Genomic DNA, 19,114 nt, shown 5'->3' on the forward strand with positions numbered 1-19,114 from the left:
AAATCGTTTATTCAGCTTCAGATGTAGGATAATTTTTTCATTTCATTTAATTTCAGTGAATGCTTTATCCTTCAGTTAAGTTTAAAAACCACCAAATGTGGAGATTTTTTTAAAACTGAAATCAAATGACTCTTTGTTTTGTGACCAATTTTTACTTTAGTAATACTGAGAAAACACTGACAATTAACATCCAACTCTGCAGCTCCACAAAGCTATAGCAGCTTTTAGCCACTTTTAGCTCATGGTTTTGGTTTTCTTGCCATCACATAGGCTATATGGTTCAGTCTCACTGTTCCCATCAACATACCTATCTCAATCTAAAAACCTTTGGCAGCTCTTTCCAGCATGCAAGCAGAGTGCATATTACCTTGAGTGGATTGTGGGGAAAGTCAAGCAATCACTGATGTGAAGACCCAGATAAAGACCTAGAGTTAGTGAACTAAACCACAGCTGAAAGTCAAATGTATATTGGGTGCTCACTCTCCTTCGCTTCTATGCCTGTTCATTGTGTAAGTTAGACCAGCTCATTAAACCTACACTGTAGTAGGCCTGTGTTGCTATCAGTTTTTGTTAGAGTTTTTTTGCCCCCTAGTGGTCCAAACTCACCTAAGGTAGCTTTAAAAGAATAGTAAATGATCAAAGTCAGTGGTTAGGGCACTGAACATGTAGGGATTATGCATATCAGGTACTTGGCAGAAAAGCAATTTTTTTCCTTTGGTTCTAATTTGGCAGCATCTCAAAATAAGAGTGTCTGTGCTGCCTTGTCCAAGGTTTATCAGCCTCTTTCAGCAACAATACAATAGTGAGGGAGGGCCATGGAACACGCAGAATTCTGTAACTGGACAGAGCTGTTGCTCATGAGTGTCAGCCCTTTTAAGGGACTTATTCCATTGCTCTATCTCTACCTTATCATTGAGCCTTTAGCACTATTTCACTTCTCCCTCAGATAATGCTGTAGTGATATTCTTTGCTCTCCCGGCCTGTTTAGACTTTTCTGCCTTCAAGCTACCAGTGTATCTGTGCACCACCACCATTATCAACACAGTCCTGCTCTCAGCAAAAAGCCCACAGCCATCATTGGGCACATTTAATGTTTACTATAAAAACCATAAAATACAATCCAATATTGGCACTGTTTTCCCCAGTCATTTTTCTTAGTGCTGTGAATATATATAATTAATCTGACGCAGTGATAATAAATTTTATATGCTTCCTTATCATTTTAGAGCCCAAGAGGAAGAGAGCGTAGAGTTTTTCTTTTTTCTTAGCATGGTGCTTTTTGGATTTGAAGGAGAAGAGATCCAAATAACGCTGACCTCTTTGCCCTGGAATCTTATGAGTGGAGCCGATAGTGGGAATTATTTACTCTGCAAAGTGGGCTGCAGCCTGGAGCCAGAGACGAGTAGAGCATCCCCTTGTTAGCTGCTCAACTATCTCTCCTCCTTTTCTCCTTGACTATCTCTCCCTCTGCCCCCAAAACCACCCTTCTTTTTTCACTGCTCCAAATGCAAAATAATCCCCTTTCCCTTCACTACCCTGACTGAGGCAGTGCCTCGTGTCAGACTGAAGGCCTGGTTAGCCCCCTTTGATCTTTGTTCACAATATTGATAATAATCAAGAGGCTTCATCCTACATTGCACGACTTGGGTTGGATAAACTGGACAAATCAGCCCCTTTTGTTCTGAGAGGGATCCGCCATAGCTTTGGCCACGTTTTCTGATCATTCATACAATAAAGAAGAATCAGATAAAGAGTAATGCACAGTTAAAAAATGCAAATCTATTGCTGTCGGAAAGATGTTCTTTGGAAGCCTGTGGAATAAACTGTGATTAAAAAGAGATAAACTGTTAAAAAATAAATAAATTGGAGGCTCACTGACAAGTTTTTACTATAGTGATCATCTATTCTCCCTGACTTAATTTTATTCACTGTTTTTTCATTACATATCATAGGCAGTTATTGCCAAGTTCCCTGATTAAATTTTCCATACTTAAAATACTGATTTACCTAAAAAATATGCAGTTAGTGTCATATATATTCCCAACCGCAAATGCTGGTCAAATCCGCTCTGAGATAAATAGTTATTACTGGTTCTTCTGGTACTTTGTTAACATATCTGATGAGAACAATTGTGTTTTCAAACGAAATCATCTTATCGTGAAAAGTTCACAGTTCATGTGCAGTACATTTGAACAAGACAGGATTGTGAAGGCACCCCTTGAATTGCAGTAACATCATTTTGTTTCTTTAGAATAAGCTCCAAAGCAGAGAGGGACGCCGTAGGGAAGTCACAGTCCTAAACGCCAGCGGCGCCCCATGTGTTATTTCAAAGACACTGGATATAATAACTCGACTATCTAATGGCACACATCTCAATTTCTTAGCACCTAAAGCCTTTTCAGATAGCTACCTGTCGAGTGAAGGTGTTCTGCTGTAGCACAAAATCAAGAGCGCATTTGCTTTTTCCATTTTTTCTCTTTTCTTTCGGCCCCCAGGTCACCCAGATCCTCCCTCCTCGTTTCGTCAGGTCAGTGTTACCCATGACTCAGTCACTCTGGAGTGGATCCCTGGCTTCAATGGAGGTTTGCGGCAAAGATTTCGTATAAGGTGAGACGTCAAGAAAGGATGTTGGTTTAAGCACGATACCCTTTCACAATCAAAGTATTGCACTTGATAAAGCCTTTTGGTTGACAGATACCACTGGGATCAGTCAGTCAGTTACCTGTACACAGATGTCTTTCCCCCCGGAGCAACAACCTTCACTATCACTGGCCTGCAGTCTGTTACCACCTACAACTTCTCTGTCAATGCCCTCAACGCAATGGGAGAGAGTGACTATGCTGACAACAATGCAGTACTGACCATCACCACCAAGGGTCAGTTTGGACTAACCCCACCGTAACACTGAGAGGACTTTACTGTACACCATCTGACAGTATATAATTCATTCAACATAAGCTTATTATGATTAGAAGTGTGGCATGTAAGTTTTTGTCATTCTCCTTCTTACTTTATAGTGATGCCAGAACTAGAAGAAATCCCAACAGATGATGACTCAGTCTCACAGAGTAAGTTTTTTTATCACAACTCTCTGGAAAAGCTCTTAAGGGCAGTTGGAAATTGCTGTTTGCACAGCAGCTACCTTCATTTGACTAAATCATGTTAATGTATGCACCTCCAAGGCTGATAATGTTTGCTCTACGAGAGTAGCGGTTGTCATGGCACCCACCCATACTTTTTCCCAGCTGCTAGTCCTTAATCACTAAATACATTTGAGTGAGTGGTAGGGTCTGGCTCAGTGAGTTTTTATCTTCCAGAATTTCCATATTACTTCCTCTTTAACTTTCATTGTTATGAATTGAACTAATGTTTCTAATGTTTTGTGAACTAGGTACAAGAGGACTCCCAGCATATTTGACTGTAGTGTTCACAGCGGTGTTTGGAGTCCTGCTGGGGTTGAATTCACTGTGTTGCTTCTATGGACAGCAGTGGAAAAAGAGGCGAGGCCAGACAGGTAACCATAATGATCTCTTCATCTAAGGGTGTGCAAGTGTTTCCTCCATCGCTTTCTGGCATTATAATGTCCCGATTCCTCAACAAAACTCTAAAGCAATTACGCTAAACCATGATGCAGTTGTCAGCTCAGCCTCTCACTCTCTCCGTATCTCTCCATGTCCCTCTTTCTTTCCGTCTATTCTGTCTCCTCTCCTTCTGCTCATTCTCTAAGCCTCTACCTCCCACCACATTCATCCTTCAAAGCTGTCACTTCTGTGTTTCATCCATATCTTTTATCTCATTTGCTAGCTTTATGTCCTTCCTCTATCTCTCCTTCTGTCTCTTTCTATTTGTTCTTCCGTTCAACTGTCAAGTTCCCCCTCTCAATCATTTATTTTTCACTCCTCACCTTCCCCTGCCCTCCGGTTTTTACATAGATTTTTCACACCTTGCTCATCTTTCATTCACCCTCACGCTCAAGCCTTTTTATTGCTCTGATCAATTTCAGTGCTTATGAGATGAGCCTCCTCTCTTCAAGTTGTAATTTCCTAACACTAAGCCTCTTTCCTCCTATTTCTGTCCCCCCTGCAGGGGGTAGAGGAGGCAGTGTGTTGGATGGAAAGAAGAATGAAGAGGAGGGGTAAGTCAAGGCCCTGAAGTAGAGGTAATAAAGAGACACATGTCCAATCCACTCTAAGAAATCTGAGACCTGAACAATTGGCTGACCCAACTACTAAAACAGCCAGGCAGGCAAAACAACGAGCTCCTGTCAATATCCATTTTTATTAGTGTCACCAAGCTTGCACCACAATCCTGCATAAATGTGTACATGTACCACATGATACATGGTTATTAAGAACTTAATGTATATGCAGGTAACAAGTTGCAATGTGTGCCGAGTGTTTTGCATTTCTGTTAGTTCGTATGGGGCATTAAGAGTTGTTGGGAAATGACTCAAGCTGATGAAAGAATCTTATTTCTCCATTTAGGTCCAGTCAGTCAACTGTAAGCAACTCCAATAAGTATGAGAGCAGAGAAAAGATCAACACTGCAGCCCAGCACACCCTCCTCATTGAGTCTGGATCTGAAACAGACAGCAACGTCTACGAGAGCTATGCAGCGGTAAGAACGGGAGAGAGAAGGAGGAAAGGGAAGACTGGGATGATGGAAAGAGAAAAAAGGCAATTGAGAAGATACAGACACAGAGACACACAGAGAAGGCTGAGTAAAAAGATGGGGGGGGGTGAAGGGATCTGGCAGAAGAGGAAGTGGAGAATTCAACCATAACAAGGATAGACAAACTAATGAAACCTTTAGCTGTGCACAGAGTTGGAACATACATCAATACTTCACAATTAGCATTCAAAATACGCATCGATCTCAAAGAAATGATCGTTCTGTTCTTTAAAAAGGCCAACAAGATTTCAACTTTAAAGAAAACTGTTGAACGAGGTAAAAGAAAACAGATACAACTGTGCTGTCAGGATGGGGTATAATGAAACCTCGAATCCCTGCAGGGAAAGGCTTTATCTCATCCGTAATTTAAACCAGTACATACCTCTAAGGGTTGATTCACCCAAATTACCAAAAACAGATATTTTCTCACTGACCTGTAGGGATTTCTAGCCTTGAGTGCACATAGTTTTGGTTTGATTTGCCCAGGTTTTCTGCCCAATACAATGGAAGTTGAAATCAACAACATCTCATCCTATAAACAGTATCCCCATTGCATATATCCACTCTGGATATGCCTGACTTCGCTGTTTACCATTTTCGTAGGGGCTTCATCTTCTGTCTTCTTCAGTAGTTCCAATTAAAACTGTTCACAGCAAGTTCATTCACCTCTGTTGTAAAGGAGAAGAGGCAGAAATCAATTCCAGATATCTCGGAGATGGATACAAAAACTAATGCAAATAGAACCAAACCTGTCTCCATGGTTATATACGTACGTCTAGAGGGAAGTTCGACCCTCCAATAATTCACTGAAAATCCCTCTGCTCTGGTGTAAACCATGTGGAATTGTCGTTTACCTGAAGTTACTTAAGGTCAATGCTGATCTGATACTATCTCTTCTGTTTCACTCATTTCAGGAAAGTTCCCATTATTATTACCCCACCGGGGACTACATGCCGACTCTCAGGCCACACCCTGAGGAAATACGCAGGCCTGGTGAGACATAAATATACCTCAGAGTAAATAAGGCAACAGTAAATACCTCATGTCCGAAATATGATGCGGTCTGAGCCAAGCAGGAACTGTGTCTTCAATTCAATTTGATTCAGTATTCAAGTACATTAAAGACCCCGAAACATCGTAAAAGTATTTCTCTATATTTATGGTTTCTGTATGTATTTCTTCGTGTCCCTCAAGATATCACCCACCTCCCTGTGGACTCTCACAGCCATTTGTATGAAGATGTAAGAGACGGCGGTCTGTACCAGGACATCCTGGCTTCCTCTCTTCCTTCCCCTCCGTCCTTGTTTAACCACAGATTGCCTCATCAAAGGAACAACCAGGGATCGCTGACCTACCTTCAGGTCTGTAAACAAAACCCCAACCTATGACGATAGCTCCTATTTGATACATTATTTACATTTATTAATATCACAATCCAGTTGAAAAATAAGTGTAGCTTTATCATGTATACAGTGGTAACGGAGATGCAATCTGTCTTTCAGCAGGGTATTGAGAGAGCGAGGGAGTTTGCCGATGTTCGACAGCCACAGAGAGATTCTGATCTTCCCTTTGAACTACGAGGCGAGTTAGTCTAGAATGAGAAATCCAGATCAAACAAATACGTTGTGACAGGGCTTATCACTCAATGGTAGTCACAGTACAATGTGTACAGCAGATATTCAACACAATGTTATTTATTTTATTCTTTTTGAATGGCATCTTGCAAGTCACCCTGAATTAACCTGTCCAAAGAGTAGAATGGAGTTAGAATTGCTCAATGTAAAATGCCATACAATACAGTATTTCTCTTTCAAGGTTTTTGAAATTTCACCGTGTATATTGTGACCACTGAACGTCCTCAAAGGATTGAGATCACCTATAGTATGGCAGACTGAACAAGCTGAACAGAAGCAAAGTAAAATGGCAGAAAGATGTATTTGGAGGAAAGAAAAGAAATGATTTGAAGGCCTCAATAACCTCATGCTGTCGAGGCTGTCAAAATAATGTTACTGTAAATGCTTTTTCTTCTAAAATGGACAGGTTTTTTTTAAATCTCATATTTTTATGTCACCAGCTTATTTTTTTCTCCCTCTGCAATCTTACTCTCTCCGCCTCCTCCCTGGACCTCACTTTGTTGTTTCACCTTTACCCTCTTTCTTCAAACCAAGTCCTGGTCATTACGCACAGCCCCACCCTGTTTCGGCCTGCAGTTAGACTTGAATCAGTAAGTTAGAGGGAAAAAAATGGACTGACATCGCTGTGGTTGGCACTGGGGCAGAAGCAGCACAGACTCATTGGTGCAACCCAAGTAGACATCCTCCTCAACATTTTCCAATGTGTACCCAGATGAGAACCCCAACAACAGTTACAAAGAGCTTCAGAGCTCCCAGTTAGTCCGTGGAAATCCCTACAATAGGATAGCACGGAGTGGTATTTAGCATGGATATTTCTTGAGGAGGTAAAGCCATATCTAGGGCCAGACTATAATCTTGTTTTCTCTGGAATTGAAGTTCAGCTCACAACATCAGTGACAGAGAGAGAGAGAGAATTTGTCTCACTGACTGTGAGAAGTCAAAGAGAGATAAAGACAGGATGAGAGGGTTAGGCTAAACTGCAGCTCTGGTTACTGCAAGAAAAAAAATCAAAAAAATCTCATCTCTTGGTTTTCATTATTGTTCAAATTGTAGTTCAAGGAAAGCAGTGGAGGCTTTTAATCCACAGCCTTTACAGTGTTAATCATCATTATCTTTATTTGTAGAGCAGTTATTTAGAACAAAAGTTGATTTAAAGAAGACAGCACATTAAAACTGTCAAATTACAAAATCGAATATGAAATCTAATAAAATAGAAAACAAGTTATATAATACAAATTCCAATAATTTAGGATAAAACAAATAAAGACACAGTTTAAGTAAAGTAAAAATAAGAATTAAAAATTAGTAGGGGTGACTGTGATATGAATGTCTGTACAAAATTCCAAAACAATTCATCTGAGTTGTTGAGTTGTTGAGATATTTCAATCTGAAAGTGGTGCCATTGCCCTCCACAGAGCCATGCTGCTAACTTGGCTAAAAAAACTAAACTGAAATCAAGATAAGCTTTCTGATAAAGGTACTTTTTAAGAAGAGATTTGAAAACCTGTCACTGACTCAGCCAGCCTTAGTTCTTCAAGCAGGTCATTACAGAGCATCAAAGCCTTGACGATATACATATATACCTGACCAATATATTTCTATTGATGATATGCATTTCAAGCTGCAGACTGATGCTGTCATTGACATGTCAGCCTGAGTACCGAGCACACAGAAGACAAAAAAACACACTCTAGACCGTAAGTATTTGGACAGTTACACGTTTTTTTTGTTTTGTTTTGTTTTTTGTTTTGTTCCTCAGGCTCTGAGCTTCAGCACATTCAATTTGAAATAAAATATTGGATACTACATTAACGTGCCAAGTGACAAATTTGAATAGGTTTACATCAATACAGAGAGAACTGTGTGTTAATTAGTTATTCTAATTAAAGACTCAGCCTTGGAACTTTAATGTAGCATCCATTATTTTATGTGAAATTGATTGTGCTGAAGCTCAGAGCCTGAAGAACAAAAAAAATGTGTATCCTTACAGTCTGGACTGCAGATGGCGTCTTCCTGGATTATAATAACAAGGTTTAAGTTCTCTGTGTATTTGTGTAACTTCATCTTTTAGTGTGCAGAGATCAGAAACTTCCTCAAAGTTTCCACGGTTCTTTCAGGTTCCTGCTACCTTGTGGCATACACAAATAGCAACTGGGCTTTTATTATTATATCTATGCACAGAGCTGTTATGCACGCACCCTGCTTCTGCTTCCAACTTCTGCTTTTCCCTAAGCACGATTGTTTCATTCACACACATTACACTCAGCACAGATAAGATCTAGTCCAATGAGCTTCACATATAATAATAATAATAATCTTCATTTATTGGTCCTAAATAGAAATATAATAAACAGTTTTTGATGAGGATGATGTGATGTGCTTTATGAGTTGTTCTTTTGCTGGACCAAGGTTCACACAGCATCATTCATTGTCGTGTTACTATTGCTTTGGAAATATTTAATTACAGTATGTGAGAGTTGATATTATATCCTGATGAAGTTGTTATTGTCCACACATTTGCCTAACCTTCAAAATTCTGTTTCCTTAATGGGGCCTGACTGCCTGGAGATAAATCTCAATGTTTCACTAAGCTGCGTTCCCTCAATTAGGCACACCATTTTCTATCATAAGCTGTCAAGGTATGTTTGTCTCATTACTGAACAATTGTTTGAGTTCCTGTCAAGCTGACTGCTGTGTTCATACCAAAGCCTGTTCATGATGCATCGTTTCAGCTCAGGCAGGAACGGTAATCTGCTAAATTGAAGGCTCGACAGCTCTATACTGTATGTCAACTTCTATTTTTCCGCATTTGCCTCATGAACATTTTGATATGTTTTGTGCAGAAGAATCTCAAGGGAGCATGAACACATGGCCTGCATGAGTGCACATTTATTTCAAAAGAGAAACAAATAAGAGACTTTAATTACTTCAGCTCTAGGAGGGTTTTCACATCTATTTTTTTTTCTTTTTTTTTTTTAGAAAAAACAAAAATGAGATGGGATAATACTCCTTTATCATTTTAACAGGTTTTGTTACCAGTGGGGAGCTAACTTAAATTTAACTAAAATTTTTACAAACCCTGTCATTCCTCTCATTATTCATATTTTTCAATTTGAACTAAATAGAAAATCAAATCAAAAGCGACCACAGGTTTTACAAATTAGAACATGATTTTTCTGGCAGTTATTATGACTCATTTTGTGGCTCTGCTCTCCTGTTGTTAATAATAAGAATGTAATTTTCCCTCCAGGGTGAATGAAAGAATGCAACTGAATAAATACAACAGTACGCCATGAAAAATAACTAGGTAAAAGCATAATGAATTGTTCATTTTGATAAGGGCAGATCTGAAAGGACATAGAAGAGCATGTGATCATCTTTCATTATAGGTGGTTTTTCTGACTGGCCATAGCGTATTTACTGTCAAAGTCCACATGTAAAGGGACGAGTCCAAATAAAAATATCCAACACTAAAGTAGACATGCTTAGAGCTTAGAGCGTAATGGCCCCGAGAGATTGCAAGAGTTTAGGATTTTTAAAAATAATTATTAAAACACTGCATGCTTATGTAACACATTTTATTCTCTATGTAAGACAGTGTAGTGTTTTTCTTTTTCCTTTTTTTTTTAAATATCCAGACAGACATTACTCTCCTGGTAATGTTGCCAAAAGGTATTCATGTATTTACCAAAAGACAAACACTCTTTTTTGAGTCCCCATTTAACTTGCATGTATCTTTTATGACTGCTTTCATGGCTTTTGAAAGACTCCACTGTGTGTATCTATGTCTGAAATATATTTTCAAATGTTTATCTACCCATATATGTAAACCTGCATCCATGCACAAACTAAATATTGTCTGATAGGGGGAAATGAAATGCCAAAATAACTTGTGTAATCATTCAAGTTAATAATATAAATGCCCATGAAGAGCAATAAGCCAAATAGAAAAAAGGAGAAAAGTATTAAGGATAGAAGTATTATTTGGCATATAGAAATAAGTTGTTGTTCCTTTGATCGTGTTGGCATACAAGCAGATTGTGATTGGTCACTGATAACTTCTCAGGCTACGCTCATATTAAAATTGGTTGGAAGCATTAGATAAAAGAGTGTTATGTTGAACGAATCTGCTTTAAACGCGTCAACACTTTGTTTATATTTTGTGCCGGAAAACTGATTTCACTAAGGAGGGTCGAGATGCAAGCTGTATTAAGGATGCTTATTATAAAGTGTTAAAAAAAATTCTTTAGCGAATCCAAAGAAATGCAACAAACTATGTTTGTATCAGCTGATCGAAAAGCATCCCTGGCACTCTGGACAAAGACTGTCCTCTGCTTGTGTGGATGAATTGCAGGCTCTGTCTGCTGTAACAGTCTACGTTTGTGCTTCTCAGTTGGCTAATGCTGTTGGATCACAATCACAAACTAATCCTGCAGCCTTGAAGCAATACTTGAAAAATCTAAAAACAAAACAACAGAAAACATGGATTTAACAGGTTGCTTATAACACTGCTCAACTGCAGTTCACTGTGATAAGCATGGAGAGGATGATTTTCTGTGGTAATATGTCATAGAATTTATATCTGTTTTATATAAATAGAGTTAGAGATCTGGGTAGTAAAACAGAACTTTTAAAATGTACTAAAGCATTGCTTCTTTAGGTGCTTGTTGAAAGGTTGGTATTTAAAGTAGCGAATATATAGTAGCCTACTTTGCAGCACCGATATATCAGATATATTCATTTAATGAACACCTTCACCAATAAAAGGAAACCATATAATTAATACGTACTGTATTTTTGAGTGAATGTAAATATATCACAAGCTCTCATTACAACAAGGTAAATCATTTTTGGTTTATGAGACAGGAACATGGACAAGGATGTCAGATGGACCTGTGGATGGAAAAGATTGTATAAGCATGGAAATAGACAGTGAGCTGGACAGGGTGACAGGCAAACACACAGGCACAAAACCAGAGACAGCATACTGTAGGAATTAAGAAATAAGAAAGGGAAGACATGCCATCACACTGAGAGACAGCTGAACTACACACAGAGATCATAGCAGAGTGAGTGAGCGAAAGAAAAAATGAAAGCCAAAGAACAACGAGGAGGTGGCCATGTCATGAGAAAGAGAGTGGGAGAGCAAAAGAGTGAAACAGTTCAGACGGTTGGATGAGGAAGTAGTGATGATGAGTACATGGGTGTGGTTGCTTAGCAGTTACCCCAGCAGCCTTTCAGAAGACACATACAGAGAAGTATCGCGGATGATGAATCTGTGGATAATTCTCTGGACTCAGGCACCTCACAGGATGAATACTAAGGTAAGCATAATAGCCGGGATGGCTCAGAGGGCTGAGGGGTGTTTTGGTGAAGCGGACTGAAAGGAGATTGATGGAGGCTGACAGACAAACAGATGAACAGACAGACGGAGAGTGGGTGAGGGTGCTAGATGTGACATACAAGCAGGCAGGCGAGGCTAGGGAAAGGGAAAGCCGCCTGTACAGCCCAGGGGAAACAGGCCTCATCTTGACATATGCTCTTGAGTGAAATTTAGATTGGCATGACCTGCTAATCTGAGCTGTCACAGCTCATGACGGCCACAGACACTCACCTGTCACACTGTTCCAAGCCTGGAGGACGAGCTGCCACCAGGATAGGTCACAGATCGAGATTCATTTTCTGCTGTGGGTAGATTTAAACGAGCCACTGGCCTTAGCCTTTCATCTCTCAACCCACCTGCCTTTAGGGTACCTGTGGCAGTTGTTGTTATTCGTATTGCAAAAAAAATCCTCCAATATCTGGCAAGTATTTTGCACAGTTCTGTTTTTCTACAGTGGTTTCTTGCAAGCTACGGTCAATATGTTGTGAGGGGGAGGAAGAAGTATGTTTTTCCACTGATTCACAGAGTGCTGCTCACCGGTACAGGATTTCCATTATGTTAAAAAGAATTGTTTTGACACATCATTCAATGCCATTTTTTAAATTGGTGACAGCGGCATTGGATGAAGTTTGATCAATAGTGCCACAAAGTTCAAAACAGGCACATGTGGGAGGATAGCTTACACAATGTGCCTCCTCGATCACTCATTTTTTGACAAATGGAGAATAAAAAATGCACTCATGATATGAAAGTAAGAATCTGTTTTCCGACATGCTGTGTTCGGAGTGTGGTTGATGTTGCCTGTGTGCATGACGAGGAGGGAGAAGTGGCCATTTTGTGCTAACCTCAATGAGCACATCTTCCTGTCTGGTAGATTTGCATTGTACAAAATGTTCCAGAGTGTATGCTGTCTTGCTTCAGTCATCTAAGCAGATCCTTTAATTTACCAGTTAGTGTACATTTGCCTTGTACTCATGCCCCGGGTAAACAATTGTAACATCATTACATTCGCTAAAGAAACATTGTCTAAATGAACAGTGTCTTTCTGTGTGCTAATAAGTAGACATTTTGTCTGGATGTTGTGAATCTACTCCAATCATCTGCAACACATGCACCCGAGTGGCTTCATATATGTGATTTGTTGTCATTTATGGAGTTACCTGAAATATCTGAGGTGCTCTGGATTTATCTGTAGATCTTAGATAAAGTGGCTGAGGTCATTTTAATCTTATAACCACAGGTTGTGTGAAAACTGTGTGTTAAACTTGATACAAATTGAGATTAAATCTGGCTTACTCTACATCATTGTTTCCCCTCCTTTCCACATTTTTTTTCTTTCAGATTTATTTGGCTTCCTTGACCTTTCTCCTGTTTCTTATGTTTAAAGGTGAGTGCAAAAAAACTGAAGAAGTCAGAGTTTAAAGTGAGACTATGAGCTTTGCTGAGGTGGAGAAGTTAACCAGACATAGTTCAGCTATAAATGTCACTTTTGTGTCGCATGTCCAAGTAAGTTTTCTGGTGTGTCATCTTCTTTGTAATGGCCTCATTTCTGCCCCCTGAAACCAGAGGGTATAAAACACCTAGTTGGAAACACCACAGGGGGCAACAATGAGTCCATTCAACACTCGAAAACAAACTTCAACAAGCGGCACAAAAGTGAGATTTATGCTTTATTGGCAGAGTTAAAATGGTTAACTGCCCCAACTCCATTAACGTGTAATGCACAACATCTTCCCAACACTTCTCCATGGGAGCTTCAGGTACAAAAGATTTCCCATAGTAAACAGGGACTAGCCCTACAGTACTACAGTTAGTGAAGGGTCATAAAATCATAAACCTGACTCAATAATGTCACTTAAACCATATCTATCGAAAGTTTACTAACATTAGATAGCATTAGCCACCATTAGCTACCGTCCATACCAGACCAAGTACAACTGTTGCAGCTAAACCCCTGTTTCTATTAAATTTAACAAGTGTGTTTTATTGCTTACGGGTTCAATATATCCTTTGTTAGAGGAAGAATGTGTTATTTTTTCTTTTAAAAAGACAAATTGTGTCACTTCAAGATGTAACTTGGAAATTTGCACCTGGATTATGGGCTGAAATTAGGGTCAAAGAGATTTTTAGCAAGTGATGTTCATAAATATTTCCAAAGTTTGAACTAGTTGTATATCAACCAATGTAAACCTGTAACATAAATATGCATGAGAAATTCCAGTTTGTGTATGTGTAGAACAGATTTGTATTTGTAAAAAGAAAGATATCATAATACATCATAATAGGTTAATACATAATATCAAGTAACCTTAGACATATATTTTAAGGTTAAGAAAAAACAAGAGATCAGTTTGAAATATTTATTGAAATATGTCATTAAGGTTGAAAGCAAGGACCTACACTGTCCCAAATGACCAAACTCATCACTGAGAAATAGTTTTGTGTGAACTACAAAAAAAATGGTGAGCTATGCTTTGTAAAAATATCATTCACACTTAATTTCTTTACATAAATAAAGTAGACACCTTGAGGAATTGAAATGTATCGAATGTTGGTTTATTTTTTTTATTTCGCGATCACAAAATAGAACTACAAAAACTGTCAATATAGTTGAATTCGCATACAAGACAGAAAACTCCCTGTAAAACTCAGCTCTCAAAGTTGAATTTTGACCCTTTTTTTTTTTTTACATCTGACTGTGATTGGACAATACCAATCTAATTACAAAGCAGATTCCAATCAGGGGGTAGATAGTTCCGTCGCCTTCATCTCCGTGCAGTAGTGTATTTGATGATACTGTAGAAAATAACGTTAGACATTTAATTTGCTGTGTATGTATGCAAACCCACCTGGGTTGTGGAAGAGCCCGCGCTGTCGTCCATCTTGAAAATCTATTACACCTTTCAGGCAGCAGAGCCACATGCCCTCTGACTGGACACTGCTCTGTAATTATAAAAACAGGGTCAAAATTCATTCTTGTAACTTGAGCGTCACACACTGTGTGTGACTCTGGGAACTTTGAGCTCTGAGTTTTAAACGCAGTTTTCTGCTTTGTACACAGCTGTTCACAAAAGTACTTCTTTTTTCAGTGTTTCACTTTGTGTAACCTCAACACTCATATCATTTGTTCATAAATTTTATTCACACAGGCTGAGGTATCTTGATTCTTAGTCCCCAGTAAGACCCGAGTTAGACCCTAACTGCCTGGTAAATGTCAGTATGCATGACATTAAAAGAGATATTTTCTCAGGCTCCTCCAGAGCCACAGGAACTGATCCTTATATGTAAAATAGTTGGAAGTCCCCTTTAAATGCTGAAGCATTTACATGACAGCTTGTCATAAAATATTGTGACAAGCCGTATACTGAATATACAGTGTATTGCGGGTCATTTGGTAAACACACACACAACCTACACACACACACATACACAAACCAACACACATACACAGAAAAAGCAGCCACATACTATATTTCAGTAACTAAAGTCAGATAAGGGTTAGGCTCACACTAAACATTTTAGAGCTCAGGCTACGAACATATGACTCTAATATAAAGGTTTAATACAAGGGCAGCACTGTGGTGCAGTGGTTAGCACTGTCACCTCACAGCAAAAAGGTTCTGGGGTCAAACTGTGTGGAGTTTGCATGTCCTCCCCGTGCCTGAGTGGGTTTCCTCTGAGCACTCCAGCTTCCTCCCACAGTCCAAAGACATGCAGGTTAGGTTAACTGGCGACTCTAAATTGCCCATAGGTGTGTTGGAATGTAGGACTGTGAGTTCGTTGTTTGTCACTAAATGTCAGCCCTGTGATAGACTGGCGACCTGTCCAGGATAAGCAGTATAGCTAAAGGTTGGATGGATGGATGGATGGGTTTAACACGAACAAAATCAAGGTTTTCATTTACACAAAATTTATTTGACACATCAAAATTTACAGAAATTTGAGCCAGCTAAAAATCTTTACACCCTTAGTTAATTCGCCCCAAATGGGTTTATTAAACTAGTTGGAATCAAAGGAAAGCAGAGGGTTTTGTAGAGCTTCAGCATTAATTGGAGGGTGCTGAGTGGGTAAACAAACAACAGCCTCACTGTCCTATCGTCTTACAAAACAATCCAGCCCTGTTGTAGCCAGAGGTTTTGTAAGAGCTACTTCTTTGTAACTGTGCTGCACTGCACCACTCACAGGACTATTATTGTGACATACTCTCAATGCATATGCAGGCCTCTCTCCCCTGCATGGCCAGACACATTCTCAAATCTGGCCTCTGCCTGGAATACGTCTCTGCATTGTTTGAGAAATTCACTGTGATAAACAACACTGTTCTTTGTTCTTCCTGTGAAGTGTACAGTATCGAGGCGTCCCTATGAGGCTTCATCTGACTTGTGTTTTTGGTGATTTAAAATTTGTCTTTTTTGCCCTGCAGTGTCAAGGGCTCAGGCTACCAGCTCCACAGATCAAATGGACTCTATAAACAGCAATATGGAAAATTTAACAATGCCCACAGCTCTGAATCCCACTGGTACTGTACTCATGGCTTTTCTAAGAAATACCACTTTGCAGCCTTTACAGTCTCCAGGCTATTTAATTTTTTACATCTATCTATCTATCTAATTTTATCTAACATAAAGTTAGACATCTTTCAGGTTCAACTAAATCAGTTTTTTTTTCTCGGTGTAACAGGAAGAAGTGTACAAAGCAGTGTGACTAGAGATGTCGACCTCTCCCTGGAAACTTCCCCTGCTGAACAAATCACCGACCACCACATTAGCACTAGCAGCCCAGTGAAAGTTATCATCACAAGACCAGTAATAACGATTTCATCAGGTAGTCTGCTGGTGCTTTTAGCGCAGTACCTAACACCAATAATTTCAGTTTAACCACATGATTTTTATGTTTCTCTCCCTTTAGCTCCCAAAGAGAAAACAACAATTCCACAAACAAGGTTCACACCCACTCCAGGTAACAATTTTCACCCTCTCCGTCACTTGTTTGAACAACCAGTTGGTGGAGCCATTGAGTTTGGCTGGTAGATAGACCGTGAGCACTCCAGTAGGCTATAACAACCCCTCACACCAATAGCAAAGGCTTGCAGAGAGCTTTAAAACTAATTATGAGGTAATTAGAAAATGTTAAACTCCCTGTCCTTTTTGAGATATATAGTGGAGTATTTCTGCTGCAATTTTATAGCACTGGAGAAAGAGAGAGAACTAGAGTGAGAGAGACTGAGAGAGCACTGATATGCTTTAAAAATGTTAGCCTAAATTTCCTCTGAGAGTCATCCCACTGAAATATTCAGAGATTCAATTAAAAATGGAGTTAAGGAATATATCTGGAACTTGATAGGAAGTTATATATATGGACTTATATGGCAAAGATAATGAGTCAATATGTCCCAGAAAATATATGTTCCAATATATGAAATGATGCTTTTGCATTATAAAACTGTGTATTATGAATATTAGTTTTTATAAATATTAAATACATAGGGGAGCCAGAAAATCGAAATAGCCATGTTTTCAATGTCTTTTTTTTTTCAACTCTGCATCTACAGTGACATCCTTCAAATCCATCACTGAGAACATCACCAAAAAAGAGACCCATCAAGTTGTTGCCTGGGGTAACTAAGAATTTCCCTACTCCATAGTTACCTTAAATGCCACAGGAATCGCAGTGTTATTGTTAGGTCAGGGCAGAATGATAGTACCAAAATTCCCTGTCTTCCAAATGAAACCCTTGGCGGGGTTGTAGAATAGAGCACCTCACTTTTTCTCTTACCAACAGATTAATGCTTGATTGTACCCTATGCAAGAAGAGATAAGATATTCGTGTCCTCATGCTGTGCTGGCTAACCATAGATAAGGTTTCGATACACCATCAGCTGCATGTCAACGGGTCCAGCAGATCTGTCATGCCATCTCTGACTGTTGTTCCCTGGTGATCCTCTCTCTTTTTTCTTCCTGTAGAGACTCAGTGCAATACCTTTCTTTCTGCTTCTTGTAGATACAAAGTGGGACCGAGGTTTCACCTATGGTAAGAAGCTTGACATGACAGCGTTTTTTCTATTATAATTCTGTAATGTCTATAGTTGAGTATTTGATTTGTATTTCATATGTCCAGATTATGAGTCCCTGCGCCATGCTGGACTATCCATTTCAGCAGTACTCTTCATCATGGGCATAATGGTCATTAGTTGTAAGTATGACACTGTAAACCACTTTTTGTAATCGCTTGTCCATGACTGTAATTATATTGAACCGCCCTCCTGACTCCTCTGCTTTTCTCTAACTGTAGGTGGCAAGGTCTGTCGGCTGCCCAAGTGTCACAGGAGATCATCAAAGTAAATATTTACAGCCATTATCTTGAAAGACAATGAATGCTGACAAACAAAAGTGAATAAATTAAGTCTATTGTGCATGAAGGTTAGCTGCGCCTATATCATGCGGTTTGGAAACTGCAGTTGAGTGAGTTAAGTAATTTATATCACAGGTTACTGGATGATATATCCAAGCAATCAGTCACATCAGACATATAGCAGCTCAACAGAATGATGACTAAAATCTCTTCATAGATCAAAAAGATTATTAGGTTATTTGCTTGGCAAAACTGTAACAGACCAGCTGCAACAACTGCAAACCACACTGTTTGTTTTTCTTACTGTGGTATATTTGTGCTGGATAAATATAATGGATTTATTAAATAGTGTTTGATTCTTTTAATGCCCTGTGCGTTTATTTTCCAGGTCATATGTAGTGCCCCAAGGATAAAGAGAAAGAGCATGTGTACAATGGCGCATGGACAGAGCTGCAAGAAACAAGTCAGAACTCCAACCGGAGAAAAACACCCAACCAACACCTGGCATCTTGTGTGCGCATGTGGACTGACTGTATGCTGCTGAGTAACAGTGTCATAGAATAACACTGAATAAACACATAAAACATGAATAATGCAGAAAAGTGAAAAAGTCGAACCATCACCCACTTAATCTTTGTCAGTCATTTCTATACTTTGTACTTTGTAAGAGTGCACTAAAAAGTAAAGTGATTATTTTGGCAAATAATGAAGAGATGATTCATGTTTTAATCACACCTTCAGCCATGACGCAGGCTTCTTTCTAACGACCTTTGTAACTTAAACCTGGTAACACAGCCATAGGCAATGTCTCACAGCCAGGATTATTATGAAAGGTTATGAAGAATAACCCCATAGCATCCCATATTTGACAATCTCGCACAACACTTACGTTCTATCAGGATCTAAAAATGAAACCGTATCACGTCCTCTTCCTGCACACTCTTTGCAATTTCAATCTCAATAAAAACATGATATTTAGTAAAGGGTGTCAAAGCCTCTTAGTGGCTCTATGCTTGAAAGTGAGTAAAGCTCTAGATTAAACAGGATCCACAAGCGTATTATCTTTGCATCCATG

The 19,114-nt window shown here is 39.2% G+C and overlaps 2 protein-coding genes across 3 annotated transcripts in view; both read left to right on the forward strand.

Annotated features, from left to right (window-relative positions):
• The window catches only part of nphs1 (NPHS1 adhesion molecule, nephrin), a 36,918-nt gene extending 30,182 nt beyond the window's left edge, over positions 1-6,736 (forward strand). The window contains exons 22-30 of the mRNA XM_040118366.1: positions 2,496-2,607; positions 2,695-2,876; positions 3,018-3,068; positions 3,392-3,514; positions 4,087-4,135; positions 4,485-4,617; positions 5,586-5,664; positions 5,866-6,032; positions 6,174-6,736. Coding sequence (XP_039974300.1) covers positions 2,496-2,607; positions 2,695-2,876; positions 3,018-3,068; positions 3,392-3,514; positions 4,087-4,135; positions 4,485-4,617; positions 5,586-5,664; positions 5,866-6,032; positions 6,174-6,266 — 989 coding nt within the window. The 3' untranslated portion in view covers positions 6,267-6,736. The remainder of the gene's footprint in view (positions 1-2,495; positions 2,608-2,694; positions 2,877-3,017; positions 3,069-3,391; positions 3,515-4,086; positions 4,136-4,484; positions 4,618-5,585; positions 5,665-5,865; positions 6,033-6,173) is intronic.
• A 4,715-nt stretch (positions 6,737-11,451) lies between these two features.
• fxyd5 (FXYD domain containing ion transport regulator 5) lies at positions 11,452-19,083 on the forward strand. 2 transcript variants are annotated; one of them, XM_040117124.1, is made up of 10 exons: positions 11,462-11,629; positions 13,030-13,075; positions 16,112-16,207; positions 16,369-16,512; positions 16,597-16,647; positions 17,240-17,305; positions 17,689-17,718; positions 17,806-17,880; positions 17,980-18,025; positions 18,428-19,083. In XM_040117124.1, exons 1-10 carry the CDS (start codon positions 11,495-11,497, stop codon positions 18,450-18,452), a joined length of 714 nt encoding a protein of 237 aa, XP_039973058.1. In that variant the 5' UTR covers positions 11,462-11,494; the 3' UTR covers positions 18,453-19,083. The 2 variants fall into 2 exon arrangements, with proteins under 2 accessions (XP_039973059.1, XP_039973058.1); XM_040117125.1 differs by lacking the exons at positions 17,980-18,025; positions 18,428-19,083 and having other exon boundaries at positions 11,452-11,629; positions 17,652-17,718; positions 17,806-17,832.
• The last annotated feature ends 31 nt before the right edge of the window (positions 19,084-19,114 follow it).

Source organism: Xiphias gladius, chromosome 22, assembly GCF_016859285.1.
Source record: "Xiphias gladius isolate SHS-SW01 ecotype Sanya breed wild chromosome 22, ASM1685928v1, whole genome shotgun sequence".
Taxonomy (NCBI): Eukaryota; Metazoa; Chordata; class Actinopteri; order Istiophoriformes; family Xiphiidae; genus Xiphias; species Xiphias gladius.